Source organism: Coregonus clupeaformis, unplaced genomic scaffold (assembly GCF_020615455.1).
Source record: "Coregonus clupeaformis isolate EN_2021a unplaced genomic scaffold, ASM2061545v1 scaf0193, whole genome shotgun sequence".
NCBI classification, from domain to species: Eukaryota; Metazoa; Chordata; class Actinopteri; order Salmoniformes; family Salmonidae; genus Coregonus; species Coregonus clupeaformis.
Window position 1 is genome coordinate 268767 of NW_025533648.1, and position 13734 is coordinate 282500.

Consider the following 13734-nt stretch of genomic DNA (forward strand, 5'->3'; position numbering starts at 1 on the left):
TTCATCACATCTTTGACATTGTCAGTTTCACTAGTTCCCCCTTGTTATCATACATGTGTTTGCTTGTCATCTCTTGAGGTGTGCCACTTGCTCACTTCCAGCTCCCTCTGACAGCAATGGAAAGCAGTCAATATTTTACAAGCAAGAAAGGTGGTTTCCTTGAATTTGACCCCCTCTGCTGTCCCCTTCAGAACAATGTTACCCTGTTGACCAGAAGCGTAGTTTTGGATAGATAGCCATAAGGAGTGACCAGTAGGCCTAATGGTTCTGGTGGGCTGTACGTGCAGGGTTTTGTTCACGTCCAGCATTAAAACATCAGATGCATCCCTCCTGTTAGCCATCGCTGGCTACCAACTACTGTTGGCTACCCCTTTCTGACATCGCCATCGTTACTGTAGTCATGCATTTTTGCTTGAATTTTGTTGCAATGCTGTCAGAATATAACACTTTTATTTCAGGACTGTGTTTTCTTACAAACAGTTTTGAGAGTTAACGCTTTTAAATATTATGTCAAATGTTTCAAATGCTGTTGGTGAGATGGCATAAATTGTTTGAATAGAATACAGAGAACATTCTATGCATCACGTCTTCGAGGTCAAAAGCCCGATGCCATGGTCGTCACTAGTTTCTATAGCCACAAAGTCATAAACCCCGCCCATTTCTAAAATGTATATTCCTAAAATTTTATTTTAAACCTAACCTAAACCACACTGCCAACCTTATGCCCGAACCTAACCTTACATTAAGACAAAACATCTATATATTTTTTTAGTTAATTTGGACTTTGTGGCTATGGAAGCTAGTGGAAACCGCCAGGCAGGCAGCTAGCTTTGCCAAACGAACACTAAGCTGTCTGACAGGCGGCTTGCAAGCAATCAAAATGCAGTATTTTTCGCTATTGAGCTGGGCATCACACCATGGAATGTAATGGCCTTATTACTTGGGAAACCATTAATATGATAGCGAAAGGCGTCTTTGTTGAGAAACCGGACTGTCCCGACAATTGGATGGAGTAGCAAGCCAGCGCTACGACTGAGGGCGCGAGGTCTAGGACGGGTACGAATGGGGTTTGTTTAGCTAGCTAGCTCATAGTTGCCTCAAATTTGCTAGCTATTATCCGTAGAAAGTTGCATGTTATGACTGAAAACAGTGCGTTGCGCGAGACGATAACCAAACTAGTGTTTGCCTGCAAATGCCAGGTATTTTGTCATAAAATAAAAAATTGTGTCAAAAGACAATCATAACTAATAAATACATAATTTAACGAGACGACAGCACGGCTAGTTGCAAATATGATGAGGCATTGCCATTGGACAATTAGTTAGGCTAGCTGGCACAAGCTAAGTCTTCACAAAAACAACTAGCTAGCTAATGGCTAGCGGTTTGTCAGCTAATATTAGCTAGCTAGCGGCACCGGTGTTTTAGATAGCTAAGTCTAACGCAGTCAATCACTAGCTATATATGCATTCTAGTAAGCAAAATGCAAATAACAATTGCGGGTTAGTTCTCAAACGTTTGCCATCATAATATACCCATATGACAGAATTCATGATGCGTTACAAAATTCTCTAAACAGCTAACTGTTAGCTACTTAGTAAGCTAGGTAGCTACTTCATTAGCTAGCTAACTACAGTCTTCCCGTTCCATTACTTGTTGTGACACATTGCTTCACTAGCTTGTTAGTTAGTTTGATTACACAGTGAGTGACCTGTCAACCTCTCCACTTAGCTATCAAACTACCTATTGTTATGTAAAATATTTTATTCGAGCAACATCTGTCCCAGAGGAACTGTAGTTTCCTGCTTGAGCTGTCCCCATGCGTTTGCGTTTTTTTGGGACAATTAACAATTTAACTTATGATGTAGTGTAAGCAACTGCCTGCTATAAAATGATAGTTATTAGTGAGCACTTGCACTCAATGCCTCTGCTCTCATTCGAAATATTTAGTAGCTAACTATCTCATGCAGTATGGAGATGTATAAATGGGTCACTGCTTCTTATGTAATTGCCTCTCTCTCTCTCTAGTTGGTCGACCCGACTCATCGTAATTATTAGCATAGTGAGGAGCAGCCGGCCCGAACACAATGCCTCCCAGGCCGTCTTCAGGGGAACTATGGGGCATGCACTTGATGCCCCCGAGCATCCAGGTGGACTTCCTTCTCCCCAATGGGATGATTCTGACATTGGAGTGCACACGTGAGGCCACACTCATCTCGGTCAAACAGGACCTCTTCAAAGAGGCCAGGAAGTATCCTCTCCACCACCTCCTACAGGAGGAGACCTCCTACATCTTTGTCAGCGTTACTCAAGAGGCTGAGAGAGAGGAGTTCTATGATGAGACGAGGAGACTGTGCGACCTCAGGCTTTTTCAGGCCTTCCTGAAAGTCATCGAGCCAGTAGGCAATCGAGAGGAGAAAATACTAAATCGAGAAATTGGTATGTCTCGTATTCTTTATACTAAGTCACTGACGTCACATAAGCACACTCTAAGTATGGTGTGGCCTCAGGCTGTTTTCAAAACCAGCCCTCAAATTTCATGATTGAATATTGAGTGCGATAAAGCTTGATAAAATGTAGCTGTAGGAGTGCATGAAATTCTCTCCTTTTTTTGTGCAGGTTTTGCCATAGGAATGCCTATATGTGAGTTTGACCTGGTCAAGGACGCAGAGGTCCAGGACTTTAGAAGGAACATATTAAATGTCTGCAAGGAGTCTGTGGACCTCCGAGACACTAACGGACCCATCAGTAGAGCGTTGTACGTCTACCCTCCCAATGTAGAGTCGTCAGTAGAACTACCCAAGCACATCTTCAATAAGCTTGACAAAGGTAGGACATGGGAGACACACACAGAAGGTTTGGGTCTGTGGCAAAGGGAAACTATCCCAGCCATGTACAGCCTAATTTTGTATCAAAATAACCTATTGTAAGCGTTGACAGAACTACCACCCACTTGTTTTAAATATATGTTTGGTGACGTGTGATGTATCGGATTGGAAGGTACCTCACTTACCATGCCATAATAACACATTTATTCCTCTTTCCCTCCAGGTCAAATCATAGTGGTCATCTGGGTCATCGTGTCGCCAAGCAACGACAAGCAGAAGTACACACTGAAAATCAACCACGACTGCGTGCCGGAGCACGTGATCGCAGAGGCCATCCGCAAGAAGACGCGTAGCATGCTGCTGTCCCACGAGCAGCTCAAGATGTGCGTGCAGGAGTATCAGGGCAAGTACATCCTCAAGGTGTGCGGCTGCGATGAGTACCTGCTGGAGAAATACCCCCTGAGTCAGTACAAGGTAAACACAGACGCATACACACATTTCTCCGATGCCTACTCCACATCTTGAATAGGGATACATTCAAACATATGTTGTAGTTAGTCTCTTGCCTGTGTGTTTAAATATAATAAATAAATGAGTGATTCGAAAGAAGAAATTCTCAAATAATGAATTTTATTGACGACAGTCGGTGATCTGAATCTTTGGCTTTTGACATTCTTCCTTTGAATCCTGTCTGGAGCATGTTTGAATGACTGGCCAATGACTAGCTAGCAATGTTACACAGGTAATAGCAACTGTGCAAAAGAAGGGTTGCCATTCTTTGCATGTTTAATACCTCGCTTGGTGTAGCATCTAATGCCCTTATAATGTATATTGCCTTTCCTTCCCAGTACGTGAGGAGTTGCATCATGCTGGGGCGCATGCCCAACCTCATGCTAATGGCCAAGGACAGCCTGTACTCGCAGCTGCCCATCGACACCTTTACCATGCCCTCGTATGCCCGCCGCATCTCCACGGCCACTCCCTACATGAACGGCGAGACGGCCACCAAGTCTCTATGGACCATCAACGGCACGCTGAGGATAAGGATACTGTGTGCCACCTACGTCAACGTCAACATCAGGGACATTGACAAGGTACTGTACTTGAGGACCTTTGGGTGGTGTTCAGTAGGGCATAACAAAATGTTTTGCTACAGAAAACAAAAACCTGTGTTCTTATTAAACAAGTTCAAGTAGTACCTCCCTGTTTCCAAAAGTGTTTTTCCCTCACTGAACCCTGTTGTCAGTTCTGTTGTACATATCAGTGCAGGTCCTTGTGGAGAAGGGGAACTACATTTAGATGGACTATTTGAATAGATCAAGTTCACGATTGGGCCGAAATGTCCTGGATGTCATTGTTCTTTTTAGTAGCACAATAAAGGTTTCTGTCAAAGACATCTATGTAAATTATTAATGTGTGTCCCTGCTATTGATCTAGATCTACGTCCGGACTGGGATTTACCACGGTGGGGAGCAGCTGTGTGACAACGTGAACACTCAGCGCGTGCCATGCTCAAACCCCAGGTATGCCATCCTGCATCATAATAAACTGTACTTTCTTAATGAAGTTATTGCTAAATCGCATACTGTAGTGTAGCCTACTTACTGTTAGCTTCATAGGGATGTCTGTTTTGATTGGGAAAATGTTCTTGTTGTCCATCCAAGGTGGAACGAGTGGCTGAACTACGACATGTACATTCCAGACATCCCCCGCGCCGCCCGCCTCTGTCTGTCCATCTGTTCCGTGAAAGGGAGGAAGGGGGCCAAGGAGGTGAGCTCTCCCTCCTGCCCACCAGTTTCAGGAATTTATTGTTTCTGACAAAAAATAGTTACTTTGGTTTGGTCAAACTATCAGAAGTGTAAATCAGGTCTCAAACTCAAAATACCTGGGGGCCAATGTTGGTCTTACTGTTATCATGGGGGCTGGAGGGAAGCAGCTTCGGGCCTGATGTGGCCCCCGGGCTGCTAGTTTGAGATCCCTGGTGTAGATGAATAATGATTGGGGTATAAATGGAGAAGTGGAAAAAGTACATGAATTAGTTGTTTGGGTAGCGTAATTGAAATGAACATTATCGCTCACTTTCCTGGCTTTGGCAAATCCTACTTGTGTGTCACATGCATTTTCTTTGCACAACAATGGCTTTCAATCTCGTACTTAGCTTGGGATTCTATATCCTCTTTATCAATTTTTTAACTCGATTTACGTTGATCCCAATTTCAATGCAACTCCATACATTGACTACAATACAATCCATCATTGTGCTTATGTTGCTACAGGAGCACTGTCCACTAGCCTGGGGAAACATCAACCTGTTTGATTACACCCACACGCTGGTGGCTGGAAAGATGGCCCTCAACCTGTGGCCCGTGCCCCACGGCCTGGAAGACCTGCTCAATGCTATCGGAGTCACCGGCTCCAATCCAAACAAGGTCTGAGGTGTTGGCTAGCTAGCTACACACGCATATGGAAAGACACACACTGGATCTAACACACCACACAAAGCTACAGTTCGCAATAATCCGCATCTCCCCTCTCATTGTCTAAGCCTCTTATCCACCTTATTAATTACTCATTGACATACAACCAAACCCCACAATAGGACGCCATTGTTCTCATAAGTCCTTTTGAACGACCTCAAATGACCTTTCCATTATATTGCTCTGGGCCCACAGGAAACCCCTTGCCTGGAGCTGGAGTTTGACCACTTCAGTAACCCGGTAAAGTTCCCTGACATGCCGGCCATCGAGGAGCACGCCAACTGGAACATATCCCGGGAGCTGGGCTTCAACTACTGCCACACCGGTTTGGTAAGTCCCAAGTGATTTTGTTTGGTCTAAGTCAATATTGACATTGTACGTTCATCTGTTGTATTGATTTAATCTTTTCACGCATGGGTTCCAAATATCTCTAACAGTCGCCCGAGCGTGAGTGTTTTTTATGCACGTGATATCTGAATGTACTCACTGTTCCAAAATGTGATTGTTACGCAACAGGACAGTTACCCACGCTGCCCTCAAACCAAGGCATGCTGCCTGCTAATTATCTATAGGTTATGTTTCAATTGGTCAATTTAAATGTATTTTCTAACAAATTGTATTTTCTAACAACAGTTTGAATTGAGGTGTGTTCCGCCTCCTCATTAATTCACATAAGAAGTAGCCCATTTCACTGTTGCGGACAATTTATGTTTGAGGCTTTACTGAGCCGGACAAACTTCTCTCTTCAGCGAGAGCCCAAGCACTTCCCCAGTGTTTCCCCAGATCAAGTATGAAGACATTGCACATCTCTAGTCAGAGCAGACATTGCACAAACGTTTTCCCCGGCACATTTTCTGGCTGGCGTCCGCATTGCCTTCATTGTTGTTTTCCTTACAAATAATATATTTGGACATGTGTGCATTCCATTCAAAGTAAGTGCCTTATTTTCTGTATATCGTGTTGTCGTTTCAACTGTAGCATACCGCATGTAAACACAGCAAAAAAATAAACATCCTCTCACTGTCAACTGTGTTTATTTTCAGCAAACTTAACATGTGTAAATATTTGTATGAACATAAGATTCAACAACTGAGACATAAACTGAACAAGTTCCACAGACATGTGACTAACACAAATGGAATAATGTGTCCCTGAACAAAGGGGGGGTCAAAATCAAAAGTAACAGTCAGTATCTGGTGTGGCCACCAGCTGCATTAAGTACTGCAGTGCATCTCCTCCTCATGGACTGCACCAGATTTGCCAGTTCTTGCTGTGAGATGTTACCCCACTCTTCCACCAAGGCACCTGCAAGTTCCCGAACATTTCTGGGGGGAATGGCTCTAGCCGTCAACCTCCAATCCAACAGGTCCCAGATGTGCTCAATGGGATTGAGATCCGGGCTCTTCGCTGGCCATGGCAGAACACTGACATTCCTGTCTTGCAGGAAATCACGCACAGAACGAGCAGTATGGCTGGTGGCATTGTCATGCTGGAGGGTCATGTCAGGATGAGCCTGCAGGAAGGGTACCACATGAGGGAGGAGGACGTCTTCCCTGTAACGCACAGCATTGAGATTGCCTCCAATGACGACAAGCTCAGTCCGATGATGCTGTGACACGCCGACCCAGACCATGACGGACCCTCCACCTCCAAATCGATCTCGCTCCAGAGTACAGGCCTCAGTGTAACGCTCATTCCTTCGACGATAAACACGAATCCAACCATCACCCCTGGTGAGACACAACTGCAACTCGTCAATGAAGAGCACTTTTTGCCAGTCCTGTCTGGTCCAGCGACAGTGGGTTTGTGCCCATAGGCGACGTTGTTGCCGGTGATGTCTGGTGAGGACCTGCCTTACAACAGGACTACAAGCCCTCAGTCCAGCCTCTCTCAGCATATTGTGGACATTCTGAGCACTGATGGAGGGATTGTGCGTTCCTGGTGTAACTCGGGCAGTTGTTGTTGCCATCCTGTACCTGTCCCGCAGGTGTGATGTGCGAATGTACCGATCCTGTGCAGGTGTTGTTACACGTGGTCTGCCACTGCGAGGACGATCAGCTGTCCGTCCTGTCTCCCTGTAGCGCTGTCTAAGGCGTCTCACAGTACGGATATTGCAATTTATTGCCCTGGCCACATCTGCAGTCCTCATGCCTCCTTGCAGCATGCCTAAGGCACGTTCACGCAGATGAGCTACCTGAGTGTGTCCAATAAGAACGCAAAACCTTTTACAACTGAGTGCTTATTGAATGCGACCCTGCTTCCCACCAGTACTGTAGTTTTAATAAGCAGCATACTGGTCTCTATTGCAGAGTAACAGACTGGCGAGGGACAACCCTCTGACGGACAGTGACAACGAACAGCTGCGTCTGGTGTGTAACAGAGACCCACTGTCTGAAATCACTGAGCAGGAGAAGGACTTCCTGTGGAGGCACAGGTAATACTGTGTGTGTGTGCTTTATCAACAAATCCATATTTTCTATTATGAAAAACACATAAACAAAACCCACGCAAGATTTATCAAACATTTCTTACATCTGAAATAGTTTGGTTACCTGCTCAAGCTACTAAAACACTTGTTATAATAACAGATGTGTGCTGCTCATGATTGAGAAATGAGGCCCTGTGTGTGTGTGTGTGTGTGTGTGTGTATATGCGTGTACAGTGCGTGTGATCGTAAGGGAGGAAACAAGCAATTTTCTACATTCAAATGTTTGCTATTCTCTCCTCCTACAGACATTACTGTGTCAGTATCCCGGAGATACTGCCCAAGATTCTCCTGGCAGTGAAATGGAACTCCAGGGATGAGGTTGCGCAGGTAAACAGTCTCACATTTCAACTGCTGACACTTGACTTTATAGCCTACCATGGCAAGGGGAAATTTGATATACACTGAACAAAAATATAAACGCAACAATTACAGTTCATATAAGGAAATCAGTCAATTGAAATCAATTCATTAGGCCCTAATCTATGGATTTCACATGACTGGGAATATAGATATCCTTCAGAAAATATATATATTTAGGGGTGTGGATCGGAAAACCAGTCAGTATCTGGTGCGAAACATCTCCTTCGCATAGAGTGTATCAGGCTGTTGATTGTGGCCTGTGGAATGTTGTCCCACTCCTCTTCAATGGCTGTGCGAAGTTGCTGGATATTGGCGGGAACTGGAACACACGTTCGTACACGTCGATCCAGAGCATCCCAAACATGCTCAATGGGTGACATGTCTGGTGAGTATACAGGCCATGGAAGAACTGGGAAGTTTTCAGCTTCCAGGAATTGTGTACAGGTACTTGCGACATGGGGCCGTGCATTATCATGCTGAAACATGAGGTGATGGCGGCAGATTAGTGGCACGACAATGGGCCTCAGGATCTCGTCACGGTATCTCTGTGCAGTCAAATTGCCATCGATAAAATGCAATTGTGTTTGTTGACTGTAGCTTATGCCTGCCCATACCATAACCCCACTGCCACCATGGGGCACTCTTGTTCACATCAGCAAACCGCTCTCCCAAACGATGCCATCTGCCTGGTACAGTTGAAATTGGGATTCATCTGTGAAGAGCACACTTCTCCAGCGTGCCAGTGACCATCGAAAGTGAGCATTTGCCCACTGAAGTTGGCTACGACGCCGAACTGCAGTCAGGTCAAGACCCTGGTGAGGACGACGAGCACGCAGATAAGCTTCCCTGAGACGGTTTCTGACAGTTGATGCAGAAATTCTTCAGTTGTGCAAACCCACAATTTCATCAGCTGTCCAGGTGGCTGGTCTCAGACAATCCCGCAGGTGAAGAAGCTGGATGTGGAGGTCCTGGGCTGGCGTGGTTACATGTGGTCTGTGGTTGTGAGGCCAGTTGGACGTACTGCCAAATTCTCTAAAACGATGTTGGTGACTTATGGTAGAGAAATTAACATTAAATTCTCTGGCAACCGCTCTGGTGGACATTCCTGCAGTCAGCATGCCAATCGCATGCTCCCTCAACTTGAGACATCTGTGGCATTGTGTTGTGACACAATTGCACATTTTAGAGTAGGGTTTTATTGTCCCCAGCACAAGGTGCACCTGTGTAATGATCATGCTGTTTTAATCAGCTTCTTGATATGCCACACCTGCCAGGTGAATGGATTATCTTGGCAAAGGTGAAATGTTCACAAGTATGTAAACAAATTTGTGCACAAAATTGTAGAGAAATAAGCATTTTGTGCATATATAAACTCTCTGGGATCTTTTATTTCTGGTCATGAAACATGGGACCAACATTTTACATGTTGAATTTTATATTTTAGTTCATTTAATAAATGTCATCTGATTTTGTTTTTTCCTCAAACTTTGATTTGAATTTTTTATATACAATTTTTTTTGTATTTGTTAATCTTTGTTCCAGATGTATTGCCTTCTAAAGGACTGGCCAGCCATAAAGCCAGAACAAGCCATGGAGTTGCTGGACTGCAACTTCCCCGATCCCAGGATCCGAGACTTTGCAGTGAAGTGCCTTGAAAAATACTTAACGGACGACAGACTCTCTCAATACCTCATTCAGCTGGTCCAGGTACAATATAATAAGACCCACTCATAGTCTTTAATGAATAAAGAGATAGAATGGACAAGCCTCACCCTATCCACACACTATTCTATGAGGTTTCTGGGATTCAACATGGATGCCGCTGACTGTCAGCTTGATGTGATGTGTTTTTGAATGGCTTTGACACCTACAGATTTAATTATTGACACTACATAAAGAATTCAATATGACCCCTCTGGTTAACTGCTCTCTTTTACATGGTGGCTTCTATTCAGTCAGATACATTTCTATGGAAATAAATACATTTTGCGTTCATTTGGGTGTGTGTTCTGAACATTCACTGTGTTTGTCTGGCCACCAGGTTCTGAAGTACGAGCAGTACCTCGATAACCCACTGGCCCGCTTCCTGCTGAAGAAGGCTTTGACCAATCAGCGGATAGGACATTTCTTCTTTTGGCATCTCAAGTGAGTTTGATTTCTGTTTGTTTCCTTACTAGCCCAGTAACCTTAGTGTTTATGAAACCAAATGTGTGTGTTGTGGATTGCTTAAATTTGCCTTAGGCAGACGGAATTCCATTCCGCTGGTGTAAAATCTTTCTCCAAGGTCCTGTAAAACCTGCTTAATTTGTGTATTTTAGGGTTTAAGTAAAGGAAAAAAAGCTTACAGAGGGGAATTTGCCAGATCAAGTTACATTGATATTGACTGTGTTCATGCATAGTCACAAGACTGATGTGTTTTGGAAATGTTTCTGAATACATTTCTATGGGTCATGCAGATTGAGAAGTCTTGCTAGTACGTTTGTATAGGTGTCCACAATTGCATAACTTGTTCTCTCTGCCTCCAGGTCTGAGATGCACAACAAGACAGTGAGCCAACGTTTCGGTCTGCTGCTGGAGTCCTACTGCCGGGCCTGTGGCATGTACCTGAAGCACCTGAGCAGACAGGTGGAGGCCATGGAGAAACTCATTAACCTCACCGACCTCCTCAAGCAGGAGAAGAAGGACGAGGCCCAGAAGGTAACGTTTACGATGTGATCAAGGCCTTTCCACTTCACGCCCTAATATGGCAGCCTCAATCTTTTTCGTGATCATGTTTTTCTTACTGTCAGTACAAGACAAAAGGACAATGAGTTTGGAGCTGCTATAAAGTCCCCATTGGTCTTCAGGACTATGGACTCCCTACACTTGCAGTAAAGTGAAGCTCTCTCTCTCTGCCCTCAGGTTCAGATGAAGTTCCTGGTGGAGCAGATGAAAAGGCCTGACTACATGGACGCCCTACAGAGCTTCACCTCTCCGCTCAACCCAGCTCACCAGCTGGGAAACCTCCGGTACTGGCGCTGTTCTAACTCCGTCCCTCAACCGAGAAAGCACAGTAGACATAACCACGAACATCCACATATTCTTCTGAATGATTGAACAAGGAAACTAAGAAATTTGTCCTGTGAAATTCAGGTTTAATGACAGGCCTTACTGTGTTCAAGATGTTTTCTTAAAGTTATTCTGAGTCTGTGTTGATACAACGTTTGCCATCTCTTTCAGCCTGGAGGAGTGCCGGATGATGTCATCGGCCAAACGGCCTCTGTGGCTCAACTGGGAGAATCCTGACATGATGTCAGAGCTGCTCTTCCAGAGCAACGAGATCATCTTCAAAAACGGAGACGGTATATCCCGCTAATGCAAAACGAATCACCCAACCCCCTTGACTCACTATGGACACACTAGACAATAAACATGCTTACCGAATCCCATTTTGCCCTGGCAGCGATTCATATTGCATTAGTGTGATCAAAGCTCAGACTTATCATCACCTTGCTATTTCACTCTCACCTCTCTCCTTCAGATCTGAGGCAGGACATGCTGACTTTGCAGATCATTAGGATAATGGAGAACATCTGGCAGAACCAGGGGCTTGATCTCAGGTACTAGTCTCTTTTGTAGCCGCTCGGATGAATAGTCGATTACAACCTTCATGTTCTTCTCCTTGATAGCAGGAGCCTAAAATTAGGAGCGACTCATCCTATTGATTAAACATTGAGTCCATTACTTTCTGTAGGAGCTGATAATGTAAACTCTGAACTGGAAACTAGTGTAGCCTAAATGAGGTACGAGAAGGAGGAATGCAGGTCGATTGAAAGTCGGGTTGTTTTTGAAGGAAGTGAAGGGAGTCTGTATAGCCATTATATCACTCTGTTTTCTAACCCATGAATCAGGGAAATGAGTTTTTACTTCCAAATCAGAGTACTATTTATTAGATCTGTATCTCATCATATTGTACTGATCACATCCCAGTCTCTATGTAGGTGGATTGAAAGTCAGGACGCAGTTCTGATCGAACAGAAGGAATCAATGCATGTGTATCTAGATGGAATGATTGGTAGATTAATAAAATGTATCGTTGAAAGACTGTAGCCATGGTAGACCTACCTGTCATCCTATTGGTCGTTTTTGTCCCCAGGATGTTGCCGTACGGCTGCCTGTCCATCGGCGACTGCGTGGGCCTGATCGAGGTGGTGAGGAACTCCCACACCATCATGCAGATCCAGTGTAAAGGAGGCCTGAAGGGGGCGCTGCAGTTTAACAGCCACACACTGCACCAGTGGCTCAAGGACAAGAACAGGGGAGAGATGTGAGTACTGGGCTATATTCCAATATCCACAACAGCATAGCATATGTCTTAGAATGACATACGTCTTAGAATGAATGACCAGTAGGCCTTCATTCCTTCTTTCTTCTACATTGCTTTATTCTAAGCGATGCTAGGTGCTAAACGCTTAGTCATGCTAGATTATGTGGTTAGAAATATTGGGTGCATATTAGGGAATAGTCTGTGTCACATATGGAAGGGAAAGTTAATCCTTGAAAGGGCTAAAGTTTCCCTGAATTGCGTTGAACTGAATTGAGTGGAATGTACTGTATTCTTATAAAATGCCATATGGTTATTGTCTTTCTTTCTTAGATTCAATAGGATTGTTGTAGTTTCATGTCTTTGGTTTAATGACAAAGACTCATGAAAAACCCATTGAAATGTGTCCAGGTACGACCAGGCCATTGACTTGTTCACACGGTCGTGTGCGGGATACTGCGTAGCCACCTTCATCCTGGGGATCGGTGACCGACACAACAGCAACATCATGGTCAAAGATGATGGACAGGTACTTCACAGACTTAGGGTTGCAAAATTAGGGTTGTAGGGTTGCACAATACCGGTACGTTTCTCAAAATAAGCAGGAAATCTGGGAATCCTCCACCAGGATTTCTGGAAAACCGGGGAATTTTGGGTAACCTACCGGTATTGTGCAACCCTACACAGACTATTCTTTTCTCTTGACGTTCCATGGTTATAGGTCAACAGTTTTTGTGATGCTCTTTGTTTTATCTTTTCTCCTTGCAGCTATTCCACATAGACTTTGGCCATTTCCTGGATCACAAGAAGAAGAAATTTGGCTACAAGCGAGAGCGGGTGCCCTTTGTCTTGACACAGGACTTCTTAATCGTCATCAGCAAAGGAACCCAGGAGTGCACAAAAACCAGGGAGTTTGAGAGGTAAAGTATCTGTATTTTTGTTGATGTTCGCTTTCCTATAAGTGAATATTAGGGATTAGATTCACTACTCTGAAGTGCAAGGCAAGTGTTTGAATAGGCTACATGGGGAACTCTATTGACTTCATTTGCTTTTAATCGATCTGATCATGAAATTGTGTTATAGAATGATATCATTGTTCTACTGGTAATACATTACAAAACAACTTTATTAATCCCCTCGGGAGCCATTTTGGAGCACAGTTATCAGCACAAAAACACATGCTTCCTAACCCAGCTAGGTTCAACCTTTCCCAGACTAATTGTCCCTCATCATTGTCCTCCCACTCCCCCAGGTTTCAGGAGATGTGCTACAAGGCCTACT

At 44.4% G+C, this 13734-nt stretch overlaps 1 protein-coding gene across 1 annotated transcript in view; it reads left to right on the plus strand.

The window, feature by feature from the left end:
• Positions 1 to 700: 700 nt before the first annotated feature.
• The window catches only part of LOC121534970 (phosphatidylinositol 4,5-bisphosphate 3-kinase catalytic subunit alpha isoform-like), a 14403-nt gene continuing 1369 nt past the window's right edge, over positions 701 to 13734 (plus strand). Inside the window, exons 1-21 of the mRNA XM_041841616.2 lie at positions 701 to 1056; positions 2026 to 2436; positions 2617 to 2826; positions 3049 to 3299; positions 3674 to 3919; positions 4263 to 4348; positions 4490 to 4595; positions 5102 to 5254; positions 5498 to 5632; positions 7612 to 7736; positions 8036 to 8117; positions 9693 to 9857; positions 10192 to 10295; positions 10676 to 10847; positions 11052 to 11158; positions 11370 to 11491; positions 11671 to 11749; positions 12286 to 12456; positions 12865 to 12982; positions 13222 to 13373; positions 13706 to 13734. The exon at positions 13706 to 13734 is cut by the window's right edge and continues 1369 nt beyond it. Of these exons, the coding sequence (XP_041697550.1) occupies positions 2085 to 2436; positions 2617 to 2826; positions 3049 to 3299; positions 3674 to 3919; positions 4263 to 4348; positions 4490 to 4595; positions 5102 to 5254; positions 5498 to 5632; positions 7612 to 7736; positions 8036 to 8117; positions 9693 to 9857; positions 10192 to 10295; positions 10676 to 10847; positions 11052 to 11158; positions 11370 to 11491; positions 11671 to 11749; positions 12286 to 12456; positions 12865 to 12982; positions 13222 to 13373; positions 13706 to 13734 (2965 nt within the window). The 5' untranslated portion in view covers positions 701 to 1056; positions 2026 to 2084. The remainder of the gene's footprint in view (positions 1057 to 2025; positions 2437 to 2616; positions 2827 to 3048; positions 3300 to 3673; positions 3920 to 4262; positions 4349 to 4489; positions 4596 to 5101; positions 5255 to 5497; positions 5633 to 7611; positions 7737 to 8035; positions 8118 to 9692; positions 9858 to 10191; positions 10296 to 10675; positions 10848 to 11051; positions 11159 to 11369; positions 11492 to 11670; positions 11750 to 12285; positions 12457 to 12864; positions 12983 to 13221; positions 13374 to 13705) is intronic.